This window comes from Dipodomys merriami, unplaced genomic scaffold, assembly GCF_024711535.1.
Source record: "Dipodomys merriami isolate MVZ:Mamm:240054 unplaced genomic scaffold, mDipMer1.0.p SCAF_18, whole genome shotgun sequence".
Lineage (NCBI taxonomy): Eukaryota > Metazoa > Chordata > Mammalia > Rodentia > Heteromyidae > Dipodomys > Dipodomys merriami.
Window position 1 is genome coordinate 11,313,965 of NW_027203159.1, and position 14,514 is coordinate 11,328,478.

The 14,514-nt window shown below is 49.9% G+C and overlaps 1 protein-coding gene and 1 long non-coding RNA gene across 2 annotated transcripts; one reads left to right on the plus strand and one right to left on the minus strand.

Annotated features, from left to right (window-relative positions):
* Positions 1-1,539: 1,539 nt before the first annotated feature.
* On the minus strand, positions 1,540-6,625 carry LOC138829958 (uncharacterized). The gene is made up of 4 exons (XR_011372812.1): positions 6,561-6,625; positions 6,414-6,469; positions 6,183-6,270; positions 1,540-1,908 (listed from the first exon to the last, which is right to left on the minus strand). It is a non-coding gene; the product is annotated as an uncharacterized lncRNA (long non-coding RNA).
* A 126-nt stretch (positions 6,626-6,751) lies between these two features.
* On the plus strand, positions 6,752-13,404 carry LOC138829959 (mitochondrial potassium channel-like). The gene is given in 4 exon segments (XM_070026449.1): positions 6,752-6,810; positions 9,923-10,247; positions 11,109-11,273; positions 12,493-13,404. Coding segments are annotated over 3 exon segments (1,233 nt in total). The 5' UTR covers positions 6,752-6,810; positions 9,923-9,935; the 3' UTR covers positions 13,249-13,404.
* The last annotated feature ends 1,110 nt before the right edge of the window (positions 13,405-14,514 follow it).

A 14,514-nucleotide genomic window follows, 5' to 3' on the forward strand; every position in this document is an offset into this window, starting at 1 on the left:
GAGCCACTTCTGGTTTTCTGGTGTCTAATTGTTTTTTTGGGGGGGGAGGGGTTCTAGTTGTGGGGCCTGAACTCTGGGCCTGGGCTCTGTCCCTCAGCTCTTCAGCTTAAGGCTAGCACTCTACCACTTGAGCCATAGCCCCACTTCCGGCTTTTTTCTTTTTGCTTATGTGGTGCTGAGGAATCAAACCCAGGGCCTCAGGCATGCAAGGCAAGCGCTCTACCACTGAGCCACCTTCCCAGCCCTGTTTCAAGCTTTAAAAAAAATTTTTTTTTGCTGGTCCTAGGGCTTGAACTCTGGGCCTGGGCACTGTCCCTGAGCTCCTTTTGCTTAAGGCTAGCACTCTACCACTTGAGCCACAGCGGGCGCCATTTTTGGCTTTTTCTGTGATTAATTGGAGATGAGTCTCATAGACTTTCCTGCCTGGGCCGGCTTGGCTTCCAAACAGTAATCCTCAGATCTTATCCTCCTGAGTAGCTAGGATTACAGATGTGCGCCATCTTCCTCAGTTTGTTTCAGTGTTTTAATTCTCTTGTTTTGATTTAGCAATCTCAGAATGATTCTAACCACCCCCCCAACCCCCTAGAATCCCACTATGTACAGTCCAGGCTGTTCTCAAATTCATTATCTTCCAGCCCTAACCTCCAGTGGTATGGGATTTCAGGCCTTTACTAACACACTGAGCTTCTGGAGCCCTTTCTAAAAATACATCTTCAAGAAAAATAAAACTTAGCATTATTCCCATAACTGTATCATTGTATCAACAGCCCCAAGCCGAAATGTAAATATTGGTGCCTGTCAGGTCTTTCAATTAATACGTGGTTTCTGTTCTCCTAAAGTTTACCTTGTAGTCAAAGGGGTTAGGAGGAAAAACAAACAAAAAACCAGGTCAAGAGAATGGAAGTGCCTCTTTATGGTAATCAGGGAAGAACTCAATATTGTAGTGGTTGGATTTCAGTTCTCAGAAGGAAGTTGTGCCCAGTATCTATAATACAGGCAGAAGAAAGGGTTGGTGAAGCAGCTTGAAATTCAGGTCACTGGTGGAAGATGTATTAGGGCATCACTGGTCATCTTAACATTTTTGGCTCTTTCTTTTCTTTTTTTGGTTTTGCCAGTCCTGGGGCTTGAACTAAGAGCCTGGGTACTGTCCCTCAGCTCTTCAGCTCAAGGCTAGCACTCTACCACTTGAGCCACAACACCACTTCCAGCTTTTTCTGTTTATGTGGTACTGAGGAATCAAACCCAGGATGTCATGTATGCTAGGCAAACACTGTGACAAGGCACATCCTCAGCCCACTCCCATTTTCTACCCTTCACAGTATAAGCCATGTATATATATGTTTTCCCCTTTCCTATCTCCTGCTACAATAATTGACAGTATGAGCTGTTAACCAGAACATGCCCCAGTGTCTGCACACAGAAAACTTACATGAACAGATGAGTAACAATGAAAAATATAGACCAGCTTGGCAAAGGTGTTTTTTTTTTCTCTTTTCAAAGTATAAAATTTTCCACTAGACGCAGGTAAGGTATCCACTGGATATACAACACAAGAAGGGCAGCCTTTTAAATGAGTTGGTTTACTTTCAAGATGATACAGAATGCAAGAGTAGAACAAAAAGCAGACTCTGGCAGGAACCTAGGCTGGGTTTACTTGAAATTTACAGCTGAGGTAGCAATGGCTGACACAATGGCTGACAAACTAGAGACTGAGCCATTGTAGGATTTTTTTTTTAAAGGTTGTTCTTAATGTTCAGAGTCCTAGACAAAACTTCATTCTACCTATAGGTGGCAGAAATGTTACGACAGGAAATCCAGATGTTGAATGGGAATGGAATCAAGGGTCACCATCATCTCAGGGACAACAAACAGCTTACTTTTTGCCAGATTTCTTAATTCCACCTGTGGCTGCAGAAGGGGGGAAAAAATCAGTTAGGGAGTCTGACTTTCCTGCTATGGCTGGCTTCAAACAACAACCCTCCCAGCTCTCAGCCTCCTGAGAGACAAGTTTATAGGTGTGAGCCATTGGTGTGTAGTTGGAAAAAAAAATAGTTCTTATAGACACAGCAATGACTGTATACTGTTTTACATCTACACTGTTGTGTACTTAATTAGCTCATTTATCTTCCAGCCCCAGAATCTACAGCCAAGCCTTTATGTTTGGTGGTGTTCAAGGTTTCAAGCTAGTATGGGCGAACATGAGTGGCTTGACTTTTTTGAGACAGGTTCTGGCTATATAGTACCAGTTGGCTTGAAATTCATGATTCTTCTGCCTCAGCTTCCTGAGTGCTAGGATTAACAGGCATATGCTACCAATCCAAAATCTGGTGTACTGTTAATTGCCCTACCATATTACCTATATCCCCTATTTTGTTCTTGGGGTCTGATTTGCTCAGTGCCTGTATTTTACCCAAATCCACAAATGGCAATACATTTGGCACCCAACAAGTAATTTTTTTTTTTGGGGTCCGGTCGTGGGGCCTGAACTCTGGGCCTGGGCGCTGTCCCTCAGCTCTTCAGCTCAAGGCTAGTGCTCTACCACTTGAGTCATAGCTCCACTTCCGGCTTTTTTCTTTTTGCTTATGTGGTGCTGGGGAATTGAACCCAGGGCCTCAGGCATGCAAGGCAAGCGCTCTACCACTGAGCCACATTCCCAGCCCCTCAACAAGTAATTTTTAAAAAGCTGTAAAATTACTAATATTTTGTTGTTGTTGTTCAAAGGGATCAAACTCTAAGCCTGGGCACTGTCCCTCAGCTCTTCAGCTCAAGGCTCTACCACTTGAGCCACAGCCATTTTCTGGTGGTTCATTGAAGATAAGAGTCTAATGAACTTTCCTACCCAGGCTGGCTTTGAACCCTGATCCTCAGATCTCAGCCTCTTTAGTGGCTACGATTATAGGTATAAGCCACCAATCCCGGTTTAGCTGTGGAATTATTTCAAATGACAAGAATGAAGGAACAGGACCAGGATATTTTTTTTTTGGGGGGGGAGAGATGGTCCTGGGGCTTGCACTCAGGGCCTGGGCTCTGTGTCTGAGCCTCTTTGAGCCCAAGACTAGTTCTCTACCTCCTGAGGCACAGCATCACTTCCGGCTTTCTCTGAGTAGTTTATGGGCAATTAAGGGTCTCACAAATTTTTGGCTTTGAATTGCAAGGCTCAGATCTTAGCCTCCTGAGCTAGGATTACAGGCATGAGCTACCAGTGCCTGGCTGACTTTTTTTTAAAGGTTTACTGGGGTTTGAACTTAGGGTCTTCTGCTTTCTAAACAAGCATTCTACTACCTGAGTCCTGCCCCCCTCCTTTTTTTCCCCCCCAGACCTGGGGCTTGGACTCAGGGCCTGGGCACTGTCCCTGAGCTTCTTTGGCTCAGGCTAGCACTATACCACTTGAGCCACAGCACCACTTCCAGCTATTTGTGGTACTGAGGAATTGAACCAAGGGCTTCATGCATGCACTCTACCACTAAGACACTTTCTCAGCCACTCCCACTTTGTTTTTAGTTATCTATCAGATAGGGTCTTTCTTGCCTTAGTGGGCCTGGACTACGTGTAGTTTTCCTACTTTTATGTCTCTTGACTTAGTGGGCCTGGACTACATGTAGTTTTCCTACTTTATGCCTCCTACATAGCTGGATGATAGACTGTACTATCATGCCCAGCTTTATTCATTTTGGCCCAAGCACACTTTTAACTATCTTCTCCCCTGATTTCCTGAATAGCAAGGATTACAGGTATGGCTCATGCTGTCATTCTAGCTACTCAGGAGGCTGAGATCTGAGGAATGCAGTTCAAAGCCAGCCCAGGCAGGAAAGTCCATGAGACTCTTATCTCTAGTAAAGCACTAGAAAACTAGAAGTGGTGCTGTGGTTCAAGCAGTAGAACACTGACCTTGAGCTGAAGAGTGCAGGGACAGCACCCAAGCCCAGAGTTCAAGCCCTGTGCCTGACCATAAAAAAAAATTAAGCTAGTCATGGTGACATATGCCTGTAATGCCAGCACTTGGGGAGGTATTTGAAGGCATCCTAGGCTACATTACTAAGGAAGAAAAAAGGATGTGCTCAATCAGTACTGGTTAGGTATTCCTCCTCTAAAATGCTGGGAACAGGAGTGTTTCAGATTTGGTGATCTTTCCATATACAGAATGAGATACTTGTGGATGGAATCCTAGTCTACAGTGCAAGATGCTTGACATTCTGAAAAAGCCAGGCACCAGTGGCTCCTGCATGTAATCCTACTCAGAAGGCTGAGATCTAAGGATCTCAGTTCAAAGTCAGCTGGGCACAAAAGTCCCCAAGGGAGTATCATCTCCAATGAAGCACCCCAAAACCAGAAGTGATGCTGTGCCTCAAGTGGTATAGGAATAGCCTGGGGCACAGAGAGGCTTAGGGACAGACCCCAAGTCCTGAGTTCCAGCCCCACAATTTACAAAAAAAAGAAAAAAAGCACCTGACATGAGATGGTTAACTCCTCTTTACAGCATCTTAATAACAATAAGATTAAATTTCAAAAACAGGGGAAGACACACAAAGAAGAGAAACTATTTGGGAAAAAAGAATTAAAAACTAACAATAATGGATCAAAGTCACTGGAACAGAGGTCTTGAGAAGACCTGAGTAAAAGTTCCATTATTCTTGCCTCCATTATGCCCTGCATATTTATGTGCTTAAGAAGCACATAAAGAAGCCAGGCACTGGTGGCTCACGCCTGTAATCCTAGCTACTCAAGAGGCTGAGATCTGAGGATCACAGTTCAAAGCTAGCCCAGGCAGGAAAATCCATGAAACACTTATCTCCAATAAAACACCAGAAAACTGGAAGTGGCGCTGGTGCTGTGGCTCAAGTGGCAGAGCACTAGCCTAGAGCTGAAGAGCTGAGGGACAGCACCCAGGCCCAGAGTTCAAGCTACATGACTGACAAAAAAGAAGAAGCACATAAAGAGGCTGGGATATAGCTTAAGTGGTAGACTGCCTGACTAGCATGAATGAACCTCTGAGTTCGATTCCTCAGTACCACATAAACAGTGGCACTGTGGCTTAAGTGGTACAATGCTAGCCTTGAGCAAAGAAGCTCAGGGACAATACCCAGGCACTGAGCTCAAGACCCAGGACTGGCAAAATAAAAGCCAAAAGTGGAGGCAAAAGTGGAGGTGTGGCTCAAGTGGTAGAACACCACCCCTGAGTGGAAAAAACCTAAGGGTTAGGGCACAGGCCCAGTTTAAGCCAAAGTACCGCATAGGAAAAGGAAAAGAGAAGGGAGCCCGGCACGGATGGCTCATGCCTGTAATCCTAGCTAATCAAGAGGCCGAGATCTGAGGATAGCTGTTCAAAGCCAGCCCAGTCGGAAAGTCCTTGAGGCGCTTATCTCCAGTTAACCACCAGAAGACTGGAAGCGGCTCTGGGGCCCAAGTGGTAGAGCACTGGCCTTGAGCTGAATAGCTCAGGGACAGCACCCAGGCCCAGAGTTCAAGCCCCACAACTGACCAAAAGAAAAAAGTATGAAAGAAGGAAAGAAAGAAAAAAAGAAGCACATAAAATAGGGCTGGGAATGTGGCTTAGTAGTAGGGTGCTTGCCTAACATGCATGAAGCCGGGGGTTCAATCCCTCAGTGCCAGCCACAGCCCAGGCCCTGAACTCAAGCCCCGGGACTGGCAAAAAATAAAAATAGATAAATAAAAAGCACATTAGGACTGCTGGGCCAGAAAGTCTTTTAAAAATGTAACACATTCCTCTTATACCAGAGGAAAAAAGGACAAAGTAATGCAAGTGGGGGGGGGCGTGGCGTTTAGGTCAGAAAAGTACAAGGAGTAATAAAGCAAGCCCGGGAGCCTGGGCTTTTTATCCTTTAGCCTAGACACACCCACAACTGACTCAAGAAAAGAGGGGGAGAAAAAGCCATTTATTACAAGAATAGGAGTAAAAAAGTAAAAAAAAAAAAAACAATGTTCAAAGCAGCAGAGGCGGGCGGTAAATGGCACATGTGGGCAAAGAAAATTGTGGACGCTGGTTTAGTAACCAACCTATGCGTGTCCGCAGGAATGGGAACCCGAGGCTGTCCAGGGCCGAGGCCTAGTGTGCCGGCCCGGATCCCCCCCCCCATTCCCGCCCCGGACCCCCCCTCCTCCCCGGCCCGGGTTCCCCCCTCCTCCCCATCCCCGATCACCCCCCTCCCTGGTGAGCCACTTACCGAGGGACCCCTTCCCCGCGGCCTTCGTTTTCAGCTCCTCAAGTTTCTTCTGCTCCTCTTTCTGTTTCTGCTTGAAGGCCTTGTCTTCCTAGGGGAGGAGGCCGCGCGCGATCACTGCAGGCCGGGCCCCCGCCTTCCCCCCGGCCCCCGATCCCCCCCGCCCCCCCCCCCCGCCCCCGATCCCCCCTGGCCCCGGCCCGGCCTCCCGCGCCTCCAAGGCCCCGGCCTCACCTTATCCATCTCCTTGGCCTGCTTCTTGGGCTGCTTCAGGGGCTTCTTCTTGCCACCTGCGGGCGACACGAGCGCGCTCAGCCCGTCCCCCCCGGCCCGCGCCCCGGTCCCGCCCCGCCAGCCCGGCCCCGCCGCGCAGACACTCACCCTCGCGGCCGGACTTGATGCCAGCCGCGCCTCGGCCCAGACCCTGACCCGAAGCCGGAAGCGGGGCGCCCCAAGGCGCGGCTCCTCACAGGCAGGCCCGCGGATTGGCTCTCGAACCGGAAGTTTCCCTTCCCTCACAGCAAGGGCCTTTCCGGGACCGGAGGGCGGGTGCTAAGGGGTCAGGGGTCGGCTGGGTTAATGCCGCCGGATCCGGCCCACCGCTGGCGCGGAGGAGGGCTGCGAGCTGCAGGTACGAGGCCCAGGGCGGTTCCTCCCCGGGAGCGAGCCGCCGCTGTGCGCGGGAGGCCTGCCTGGGCCTGGGTGACCAGGAGCGGGGAGGAGAGGGGCTTGCGCAGAGCTGCCGCCCCGAGCGGAGCGACCCGTCAGACAGACGTGGGCGGGGGGTGCAGGCTGACCCCCAGGCCCCGGGGCTGTGGGAACCACCAGGAGGCAGGTCTTTGTTCTTGCTGTTACTGTTGGTGTCAGTTTTGTCGGTGGTGGGGCTTGAACTTGGAGCCCCGGCGCTGTCCTTGAGCTCTTCAGCTCCAAGATGAGCACTCTACCCCTCCTGGTGGTTCACTGGAGATGTGAGTCTCAGGGCCTTTCCTGCCCCGGCTGGCTTTGAACCGCGATCCTCAGATCTCAGCCTCCTGAGTAGCTAGGTTGACAGGCGTGAGCCACAGGCACCCGGTTTAGAAGGCAGGGGTGTTTTTTGTTGTTATTTTGTTTTAAGCAGGGTTTTATTCTGTATCTCAAGCTAATTTGGGATGTACCCATGTAGCCCCCAAGCTAGCCTTGACCTCACTATCTTCCTGCCTCAGCCTCCAGAGTGCTTTAATGACACATGTCAGCCACTACACCTGGATGAAGTTTGGGTTTTATAAAAATAATCAGGATGCAGCTCTTTGCAAATTCTGTTTATTCATTTAGTACATTTGTGTGGAGGGAGGGAGGGAAAGGTCCTGGGGCTTGAACTCTGGGCCTGGGTACTGTCCCTGAGCTTTTTTTGCTCAAGGTTGGTCCTCTACAGCTTGAGGCACACCTACACTTTCAGCTTTTTGGTGGTTAATTGGAGATAAGAATATCATGGAGGGGGGCTGGGAATGTGGCTCAGTGGTAAGAGTTCTTGCCTTGCATGCATGAGGCCCTGGGTTTGATTCCTCAGCATCACATAAGCAGAAACAAAAAGCCGGAAGGGGCACTGTGTCTCAAGTGGTAGAACACCAACCTTGAGCTGAAGAGCTCAGGCATGGCGCCCAAGCCCAGAGTTCAGGCCCCACGACCGACAAAAAAAAAAAAAGAATATCATGGAGCCTGGCACCAGTGGTTCACACTGGTCATCCTAGCTACTCAGGAGGCTGAGATATAAGGATCATGGAATCAGAGAGAGATAGATTAGCCAGCTGTATGGGGGAACTCTAGGGCAGGGAGGAGTTCAGATCTGGGTGGAGCTAAGGACCAGAGGGTGGGTATAATACTAACAAAAGCCAGGCTGGGCAGAAAACTGTCTCCAATGAGCCACCAGAAAACCAGAAGTGGCTCTGTGGCTCAAAATGGTAGAGCGCTGGACTTGAGTGCAAAAGCTCAGGGACAGCCTCCCAGGCCCTGAATTGAAGCCGCTGCTGACTTTGAACCTCCATCCTCAGATCTCACCTTCTGGATTACGGGCGTGAGCTACCAGTGCCCGGCAAAAGTCTCAGATTTGTCTGCCCAGGATGACTGAACTGAGATCTTCACATCTCAGCCTCCTGAGTAGCTAGGATTACAGGTGTGAGCAACAGGTACCTAGCTGCCTTGACCCCCTTTAGCCAGAAGGCACATGTCTGCCCTCCCTGCTTTGTTTTTCAGAGGGTCTGAGTTCTTCACCAATGAGAAGGCAGAGGTGGGATACTGTGGCCTGGACTGTGTTCGCTATCACAGCTTCCTCAGGAGCACTTTGTTCCTCAGCACCTGGCACTGTCTTGTCCCCATCTTTCTCTTGCTTTACTCCCTGTGGCTTACTGAGTCAGCCACCAGGTGTCGCTCTGACACTTAAGAGCTTTGGGATCTATGAAGAAGGCACCAGATTTTCCTGGCAATTTGGATAACCTTGTCTCCAGGGTCTTCAGAGTCATTCTGTTCTTGAGCTGTGGCAAAGCCTGACTCTAGATACTTCTGGTGCCCCGTTCAGATCAGAGAAGTAGGCATTGGTAGGGCCCAAAGGGAAGGAACAAAAAGCCTGATCTGGTGTGCAGGCATGAGACAGGGGAGGTAGGAGAAATCTCCAGAAGGTGAGAAATCTAAGACTGGGACTTAGTAGGCCGGAAAGGCAGGTTGAAGGGCTGATGTGGACATTAGAAAAACTATTCTCTGTGCAAGACAACTGTTTTCCTTTGCCCTGGAATTACCTTCTCCAAAGAGAACTTTTATGTCTTGTGACATCAATGATCTTGTCCTCATCAGGGAGTCTAGGAAGTTGCATGTGAGAATCTTTTAGAGAAATGACCTGAGAGCTGGGAATGTGTTTGCCTAACATGCATGAAGCCCTGGGTTCCATCATTCCTCAGTACTATATAAGCAGAAAAAACCAGAAGTGGTGCTGTGGTTCAAGTGGTAGAGTACTAGCCTTGAACTGTTAAGCTGAGGGGCAGTGCCCAGGCCCTATCACACACACACACACACACACACACACACACACACACACACACACACACACACACACACACACACACACACACACACACACACACACACACACACAGACACCAAAAAAGAGCCAGGCACCAGTAGCTCACACCTATAGTCCTAGCTACACATATAGTCCTAGCTACTCAGGAAGCTGAGATCTGAGGATCAAAGTTCAAAGCCAGTCCTGGCATAAAAGTCCATCAGACTCTTATTTTCAATAAACTACTCAGAAAAAGCTGGAAGTGGCACCATGGCTCAAGTGGTAGAGTGCTAGCCTTGAGCACAGAGGCTCAGGGACAGAGTTCAAGACCAGAGTTCAAGTCCTGGGACTGGTAAAACATTCAATCATTCAATGTGACTGTGCTTCTTAAACTGCCCTGTATCACCCTCAGTTCCACCAGTACACAGAGAGCCTTTAGGTATCTGTGGGACTTGGTTCACATGGACACAACTGAAGTTTGAGAACTTTCTTCAGCATTATCAAAAGACTGGGCATTCGATTCTCAGTCAGGTTATCAGAGAGAACTGAGAGGTACAGGGAGGGATAGGAAGGAGGGTTTGGTTTATGTGGTGTCATGACAGAAAGGGGTTCAATGTCCCAATCTGTTTTGTCCAGGGGACTACATCTTGCCCCAGAAGCTGTTGTCTGACTTTAGCAGAGTGGCCCCGCTGACATTCCTCCTCCCTCTCCCCAGCCTCACAGATCTGATGATGGGGTGCAGCCCTGTGTTTGCCATGCAGCAGATGGGAGGTGCGCCCCACACACTGGCACGGAGACGCCTCCTTGGAAGGGATCTGTTTCCGATCAGGAGTCTGTGCAGCTCCAGCTCCATCCAGCCGGGAGAGAAGCGATCTGAAGAGGTAGCCCTCCGGCTGTCTCATCGCCTGCCAGCACTAGGCAAGGCCCTGGGGCACAGCATTCAGCAAAAAGCAGCCGCCACTGCCAAGACATGGTGGGTCAGATACGAAGAGTTTGTAGGACTCAATGAGGTTTGAGACGCCCAGGGAAATGTGACTGAGGTAAGAATCAGAACTAAGATGGTTGTCCGGCTCTCTTGACTTGGGAAATGTGGCCTGTTGGCTCCCAGGAAACACGTCACCAGCTGTGTAGTGCTGGGAAGCCACGTTCAGATTTGCTTCTTTCTCTTCTCCTACCCCTCCCCTCCTTCCCCAGCTCACCCTCCCTCCCCTCCCCTCCCCTTCCCTCCCCTCCCCTCCTTTGTTTCTTTCTCTTTTTCTTCCTGGCCTTGAACTTCAGTCCTCAGATCTCAGCCTCCCGAGTGGCTAGGGTGACAGACGTGAGCCATGGCCTTAGTTAGCCGTGCTGTGGCTGGTGGTATCACCAGGCCTTGCTGTGGCTTGGAAATAGTGAATACAGATTATGCTCATTGTTAGGCTGTGTGCAAGTTTCTCAGGGGCATGTTATTTCCGCCTGAGTGGATAAATTCCACGGCTTCAGACAGGGTGTGGCCTGGGGCTGCATTTTAACCACCACTGAGTAAACCCGGATTAACTGCCCATGGACTGGTTCTACCTTTGCAGCTAACACCCCAATGGGGCCCGCCTTTTGTTTTTGCTCAGGGAGGTGGCTGGGCCTGGGTGCTGTCCCTGAGCTTTTGTGCTCAAGGCTAGTGCTCTACCACTTGCACCAGAGCACCACTGCTGGCTTTTTGTGGTTCACTGGAGTTCAGTCTCATTGCACTTTGCATCCCCCAGGCTGGCTTTGAACCCCTGATCCTCAGATCTCAGCCTCCTGAGTAGCTAAGATGACAGGCGTGAGCCACCAGCTACCCAGTTCCAGCACCCTCTTCTTAGCCATGAAGCAGAGCCTGTGTAGGTGCCGGGAAAAGGAGCTGATGGTGTCTGCGCTCCTCTCTCCAGGCAGAAAAGGTGTTCATGGTGGCTCGAGGCCTTGTCCAGGAGGCTCGAGAGGCTTTAGAGGCTCAGCAGGCCAAGCTGAAAGAGGTGAGGGCCCGCTTGGACCGCGTCTCCAGAGAGGACAGCCAGTACCTGGAGCTAGCCAACCTGGAACACAGGATGCTACAGGTAGGTCTTCCTTGCCCTGGCATACTGGAGGAGGGCTGCCTGGAAACCCTGACTGTCTCGTGGGACAAGAGGCCTTGGTAACGAGGTAGCCTGGAAGGCAAAGCCAGGGCTACACTCTTCACAAGTCTGTCCACCTGCTTTTTCCTGAAGGCTGGAGTGGACAGGCCAACGCAGTCCTCCATGGAGGGAGTGCTAGGTTTTTCCTTTTCCTTCCTTCCTTCTCCTTTCTTCCCTTCTTCCCTCCCTTCCCCTCCTCCCCGGCCCCCATCTTTTTGTGTGTGGATGGTGAGGCCTGAACTCAGGGCCTAGGCACTGTCCCTGAGTTGTTTTTTTTTTTTTTTAACTAGCCTTCTACCACATGAGTCACTGCTCTACTTCCAGCTTTTTTGTTTGCTTGTTTATTTTTGCTTTTGTTTTTTGGCCAGTCCTGGGGCTTGAACTCAGGACCCTGACACTGTCCCTGAGCACTCTACCACTTGAGCCACAGCGCCACTTCTGGCTTTTTTCTGTGTATGTGGTACTGAGGAATCGAACCCAGATCTTCATGCATGCTAGGCAAGCACTCTACCACTAAGCCACATCCCAGCCCCACTTCTGGCTTTTTTTTTGGTGGTTAATTGGAGAGAAGAGTCTCAACAGACTTTCCTGCTGGAGCTGGCTTTGAACCATGATCCTAGAACTAAATCTCCTAAGTAGCTAGGCCCTTCCTTCTTTTGTTCCTGCCCTTTTTTTTTTTTTTTTTTTGGCCAGTCACGGGCCTTGAACTCAGGGCCTGGGTGCTCTTGCTGAACTTTTGTGCCCAAGGCTAGTGCTATGAGCCACAGAGCCACTTGAATTTTCTGGTGGTTCATTGACTTTTCTGCCTGGGCTGGCTTTGAAACACAGTCTTCAGATCTCAGCCTTCTGAGTATCTAGGGTTGCGGGCATGAGCCATCAGTGCCTAGCTTGCTCCTTTCTGCCTGCCTGCCTGTCTTGGGCCTTGAACTCAGTGCCCTAAACTTCATTTGCTCAAAGCTAATATTCTACCATTTGAGCCACAGCTCCACTTCTGGCTTTTTGGGTAGTTCATAAGAGATATGAGTATCACGGACTTTTCCTGCCTACGTTGGCTTTGAACCATGATCCTCAGATCTCAGCCTCCCGAGTAGCTAGGATGACAGGTGTGAGCCACCAGTACCCAGCCCCTTTGCTCTTCTGTGATGATGCTTTGCTTCCATAGGATGAGAAGAGGCTGCGTACAGCCTACCTGCGTGCCGAGGACTCTGAGCGGGAGAAGTTCTCTCTCTTCTCAGCCGCCGTGCGGGAAAGTCACGAGAAGGAATGCACGAGGGCAGAGAGGACCAAGAACTGGTCCCTTATTGGGTCAGTCCTGGGAGCCCTCATTGGCGTGGTTTGTTCTACCTATGTGAACCATGTCCAGCTACAGGAACTGAAAGCCTTACTCCTAGAGGCCCAGAATGGACCTGTGACCCTCCAGGAGGCCATCCGGGAGCAGGCATCTAGCTACTCTCTCCAGCAAAAGGCTCTCCAAGACCTCATGGTGGACCTGAGGGGCCTGGTGCATGCTGGGAAGGGCCAGGGTTCTGGGTCGCCAGCGGGCAGTCCCCCCACTAGAGACAGAGAAACCGATGTCTTTTCAGCCGCTGTGAAAGAACAGCTCAGTCACTCCCGGCAGGTCCAGTCCTGTCTTGAGGCTTTACGAGAACAGCTTGATGGCCTGGAAAAGACTTGTAGCCAAATGGCTAGAGTGGTTCAACTTGTAACAGCTGCCACACACCCAGGCCTGGTGGAGCGAGTAGATGGAGCTCTGGCCAGCCCTTTGCTAGAGCAGGGGAGCATGATTCTGGCCCTGTCTGACATGGAGCAGAAGCTAGAGGCCCAGGTTAACAGGAACACCGTGTATAGTACAGCACTCACCTGTGTGACGTTTCTGATCACGCTCCCTGTGTTCTACATGCTATTCAAGGCTGGCTAGTCCCTGGAGCCACCTCCAGAGGGTCTAAGGGGTAAATAGGGCTTTCTTTGTTTTGATTTTTTTTTCTTTTTAGTTGGTCATGAGTCTTGAATTCAGGGCCTGGGCGCTGTCCCTGAGCTCTTTGCTCAAGGCTAGTACTCTACCACTTTAAGCCACAGCTCCACTTCTGGTTTTTTGTTGGTTTATTGGAGATAAAATCTCATGGATTTTCTTGCCCGGGCCGGCTATGAACTGCAATCCTCAGATCTCAGCCTTCTGAGTAGCTAGTAGCTAGGATGACAGGCATGAGGTAAGCACGGGGCTGGGCTTGCTCTGTGTGTGTGTGTGTGCACATGCGTGTGCGCACGCTGGTACCATGGTTTGATCTCAGGGCCTGAGTTCTGTCCTTTAGCTTTTATTGCTCAAGGCTGGTACTCTGTCTCTTGAGCCACAGCTTTTTGGTGGTTCATTGGAGATAATACTGTCACAGACTTTCCGACTCTGAGTGACCTAGAACTCCGATCTTTAGTTCTCAGCCTCCTGAGAAGCTAGGCAGATAGTACCTGGCCTTAGCTTTTGGTCTATTTGAGCATCTTCTGTGTGGCCTCACCAGCAGACCTACTTGGTTCTGTAGTTAATGCTTCTTTATATTAATTGTCAATGCCTTGTGTTAATGTCCAATTAAAAAGTCTTAAAGAGTTTGTATTACTTATAAGAACTTCAGTCAGGGGCTGGGAAGGTGGCTCAGTGGTAGAGCACTTGCCTTGCATGCCTGAGGCCCTGGGTTCAATTCCCCAGCACCACATAAGCAAAAAGAAAAAAGCCGGAAGTGGTGCTAGTGGTAGAGCACTAGCCTTGAGCTGAAGAGCTGAGGGACAGCGCCAAGGCCCAGAGTTCAGGCCCCACGACCGGACCAAAAAAAAAAAAAAGAACAACAACTTCAATCAGAGTCTTGTCCATTGAACTCGTTGATCTGAGACCCAGGATTGGGCCTAGCCTGGAAGGAATAACCCCCTTTAGTTCCTTTTTTATCTCTGCTAGGTTCCCATTTCAGGAGTATGCTCCCTCCTGAAGCATGGACTATTATTTACTTTTTGTTTTTATTTTTATTTTTGTTGCTCATGGGCCTGGAACTCTTATATGACTGGTAGTCAGTCTGGGTCCCTGGTACAAAGTATTTGGGACAGCACTAGAATGTTACTGTGCCTACTCTGCCTTAGGATGACTCTCCATAGGCGTAGACAAAGTTCTGGCTCTCACTCAGGAGAAAGAGTCAAAGGAAGAGCC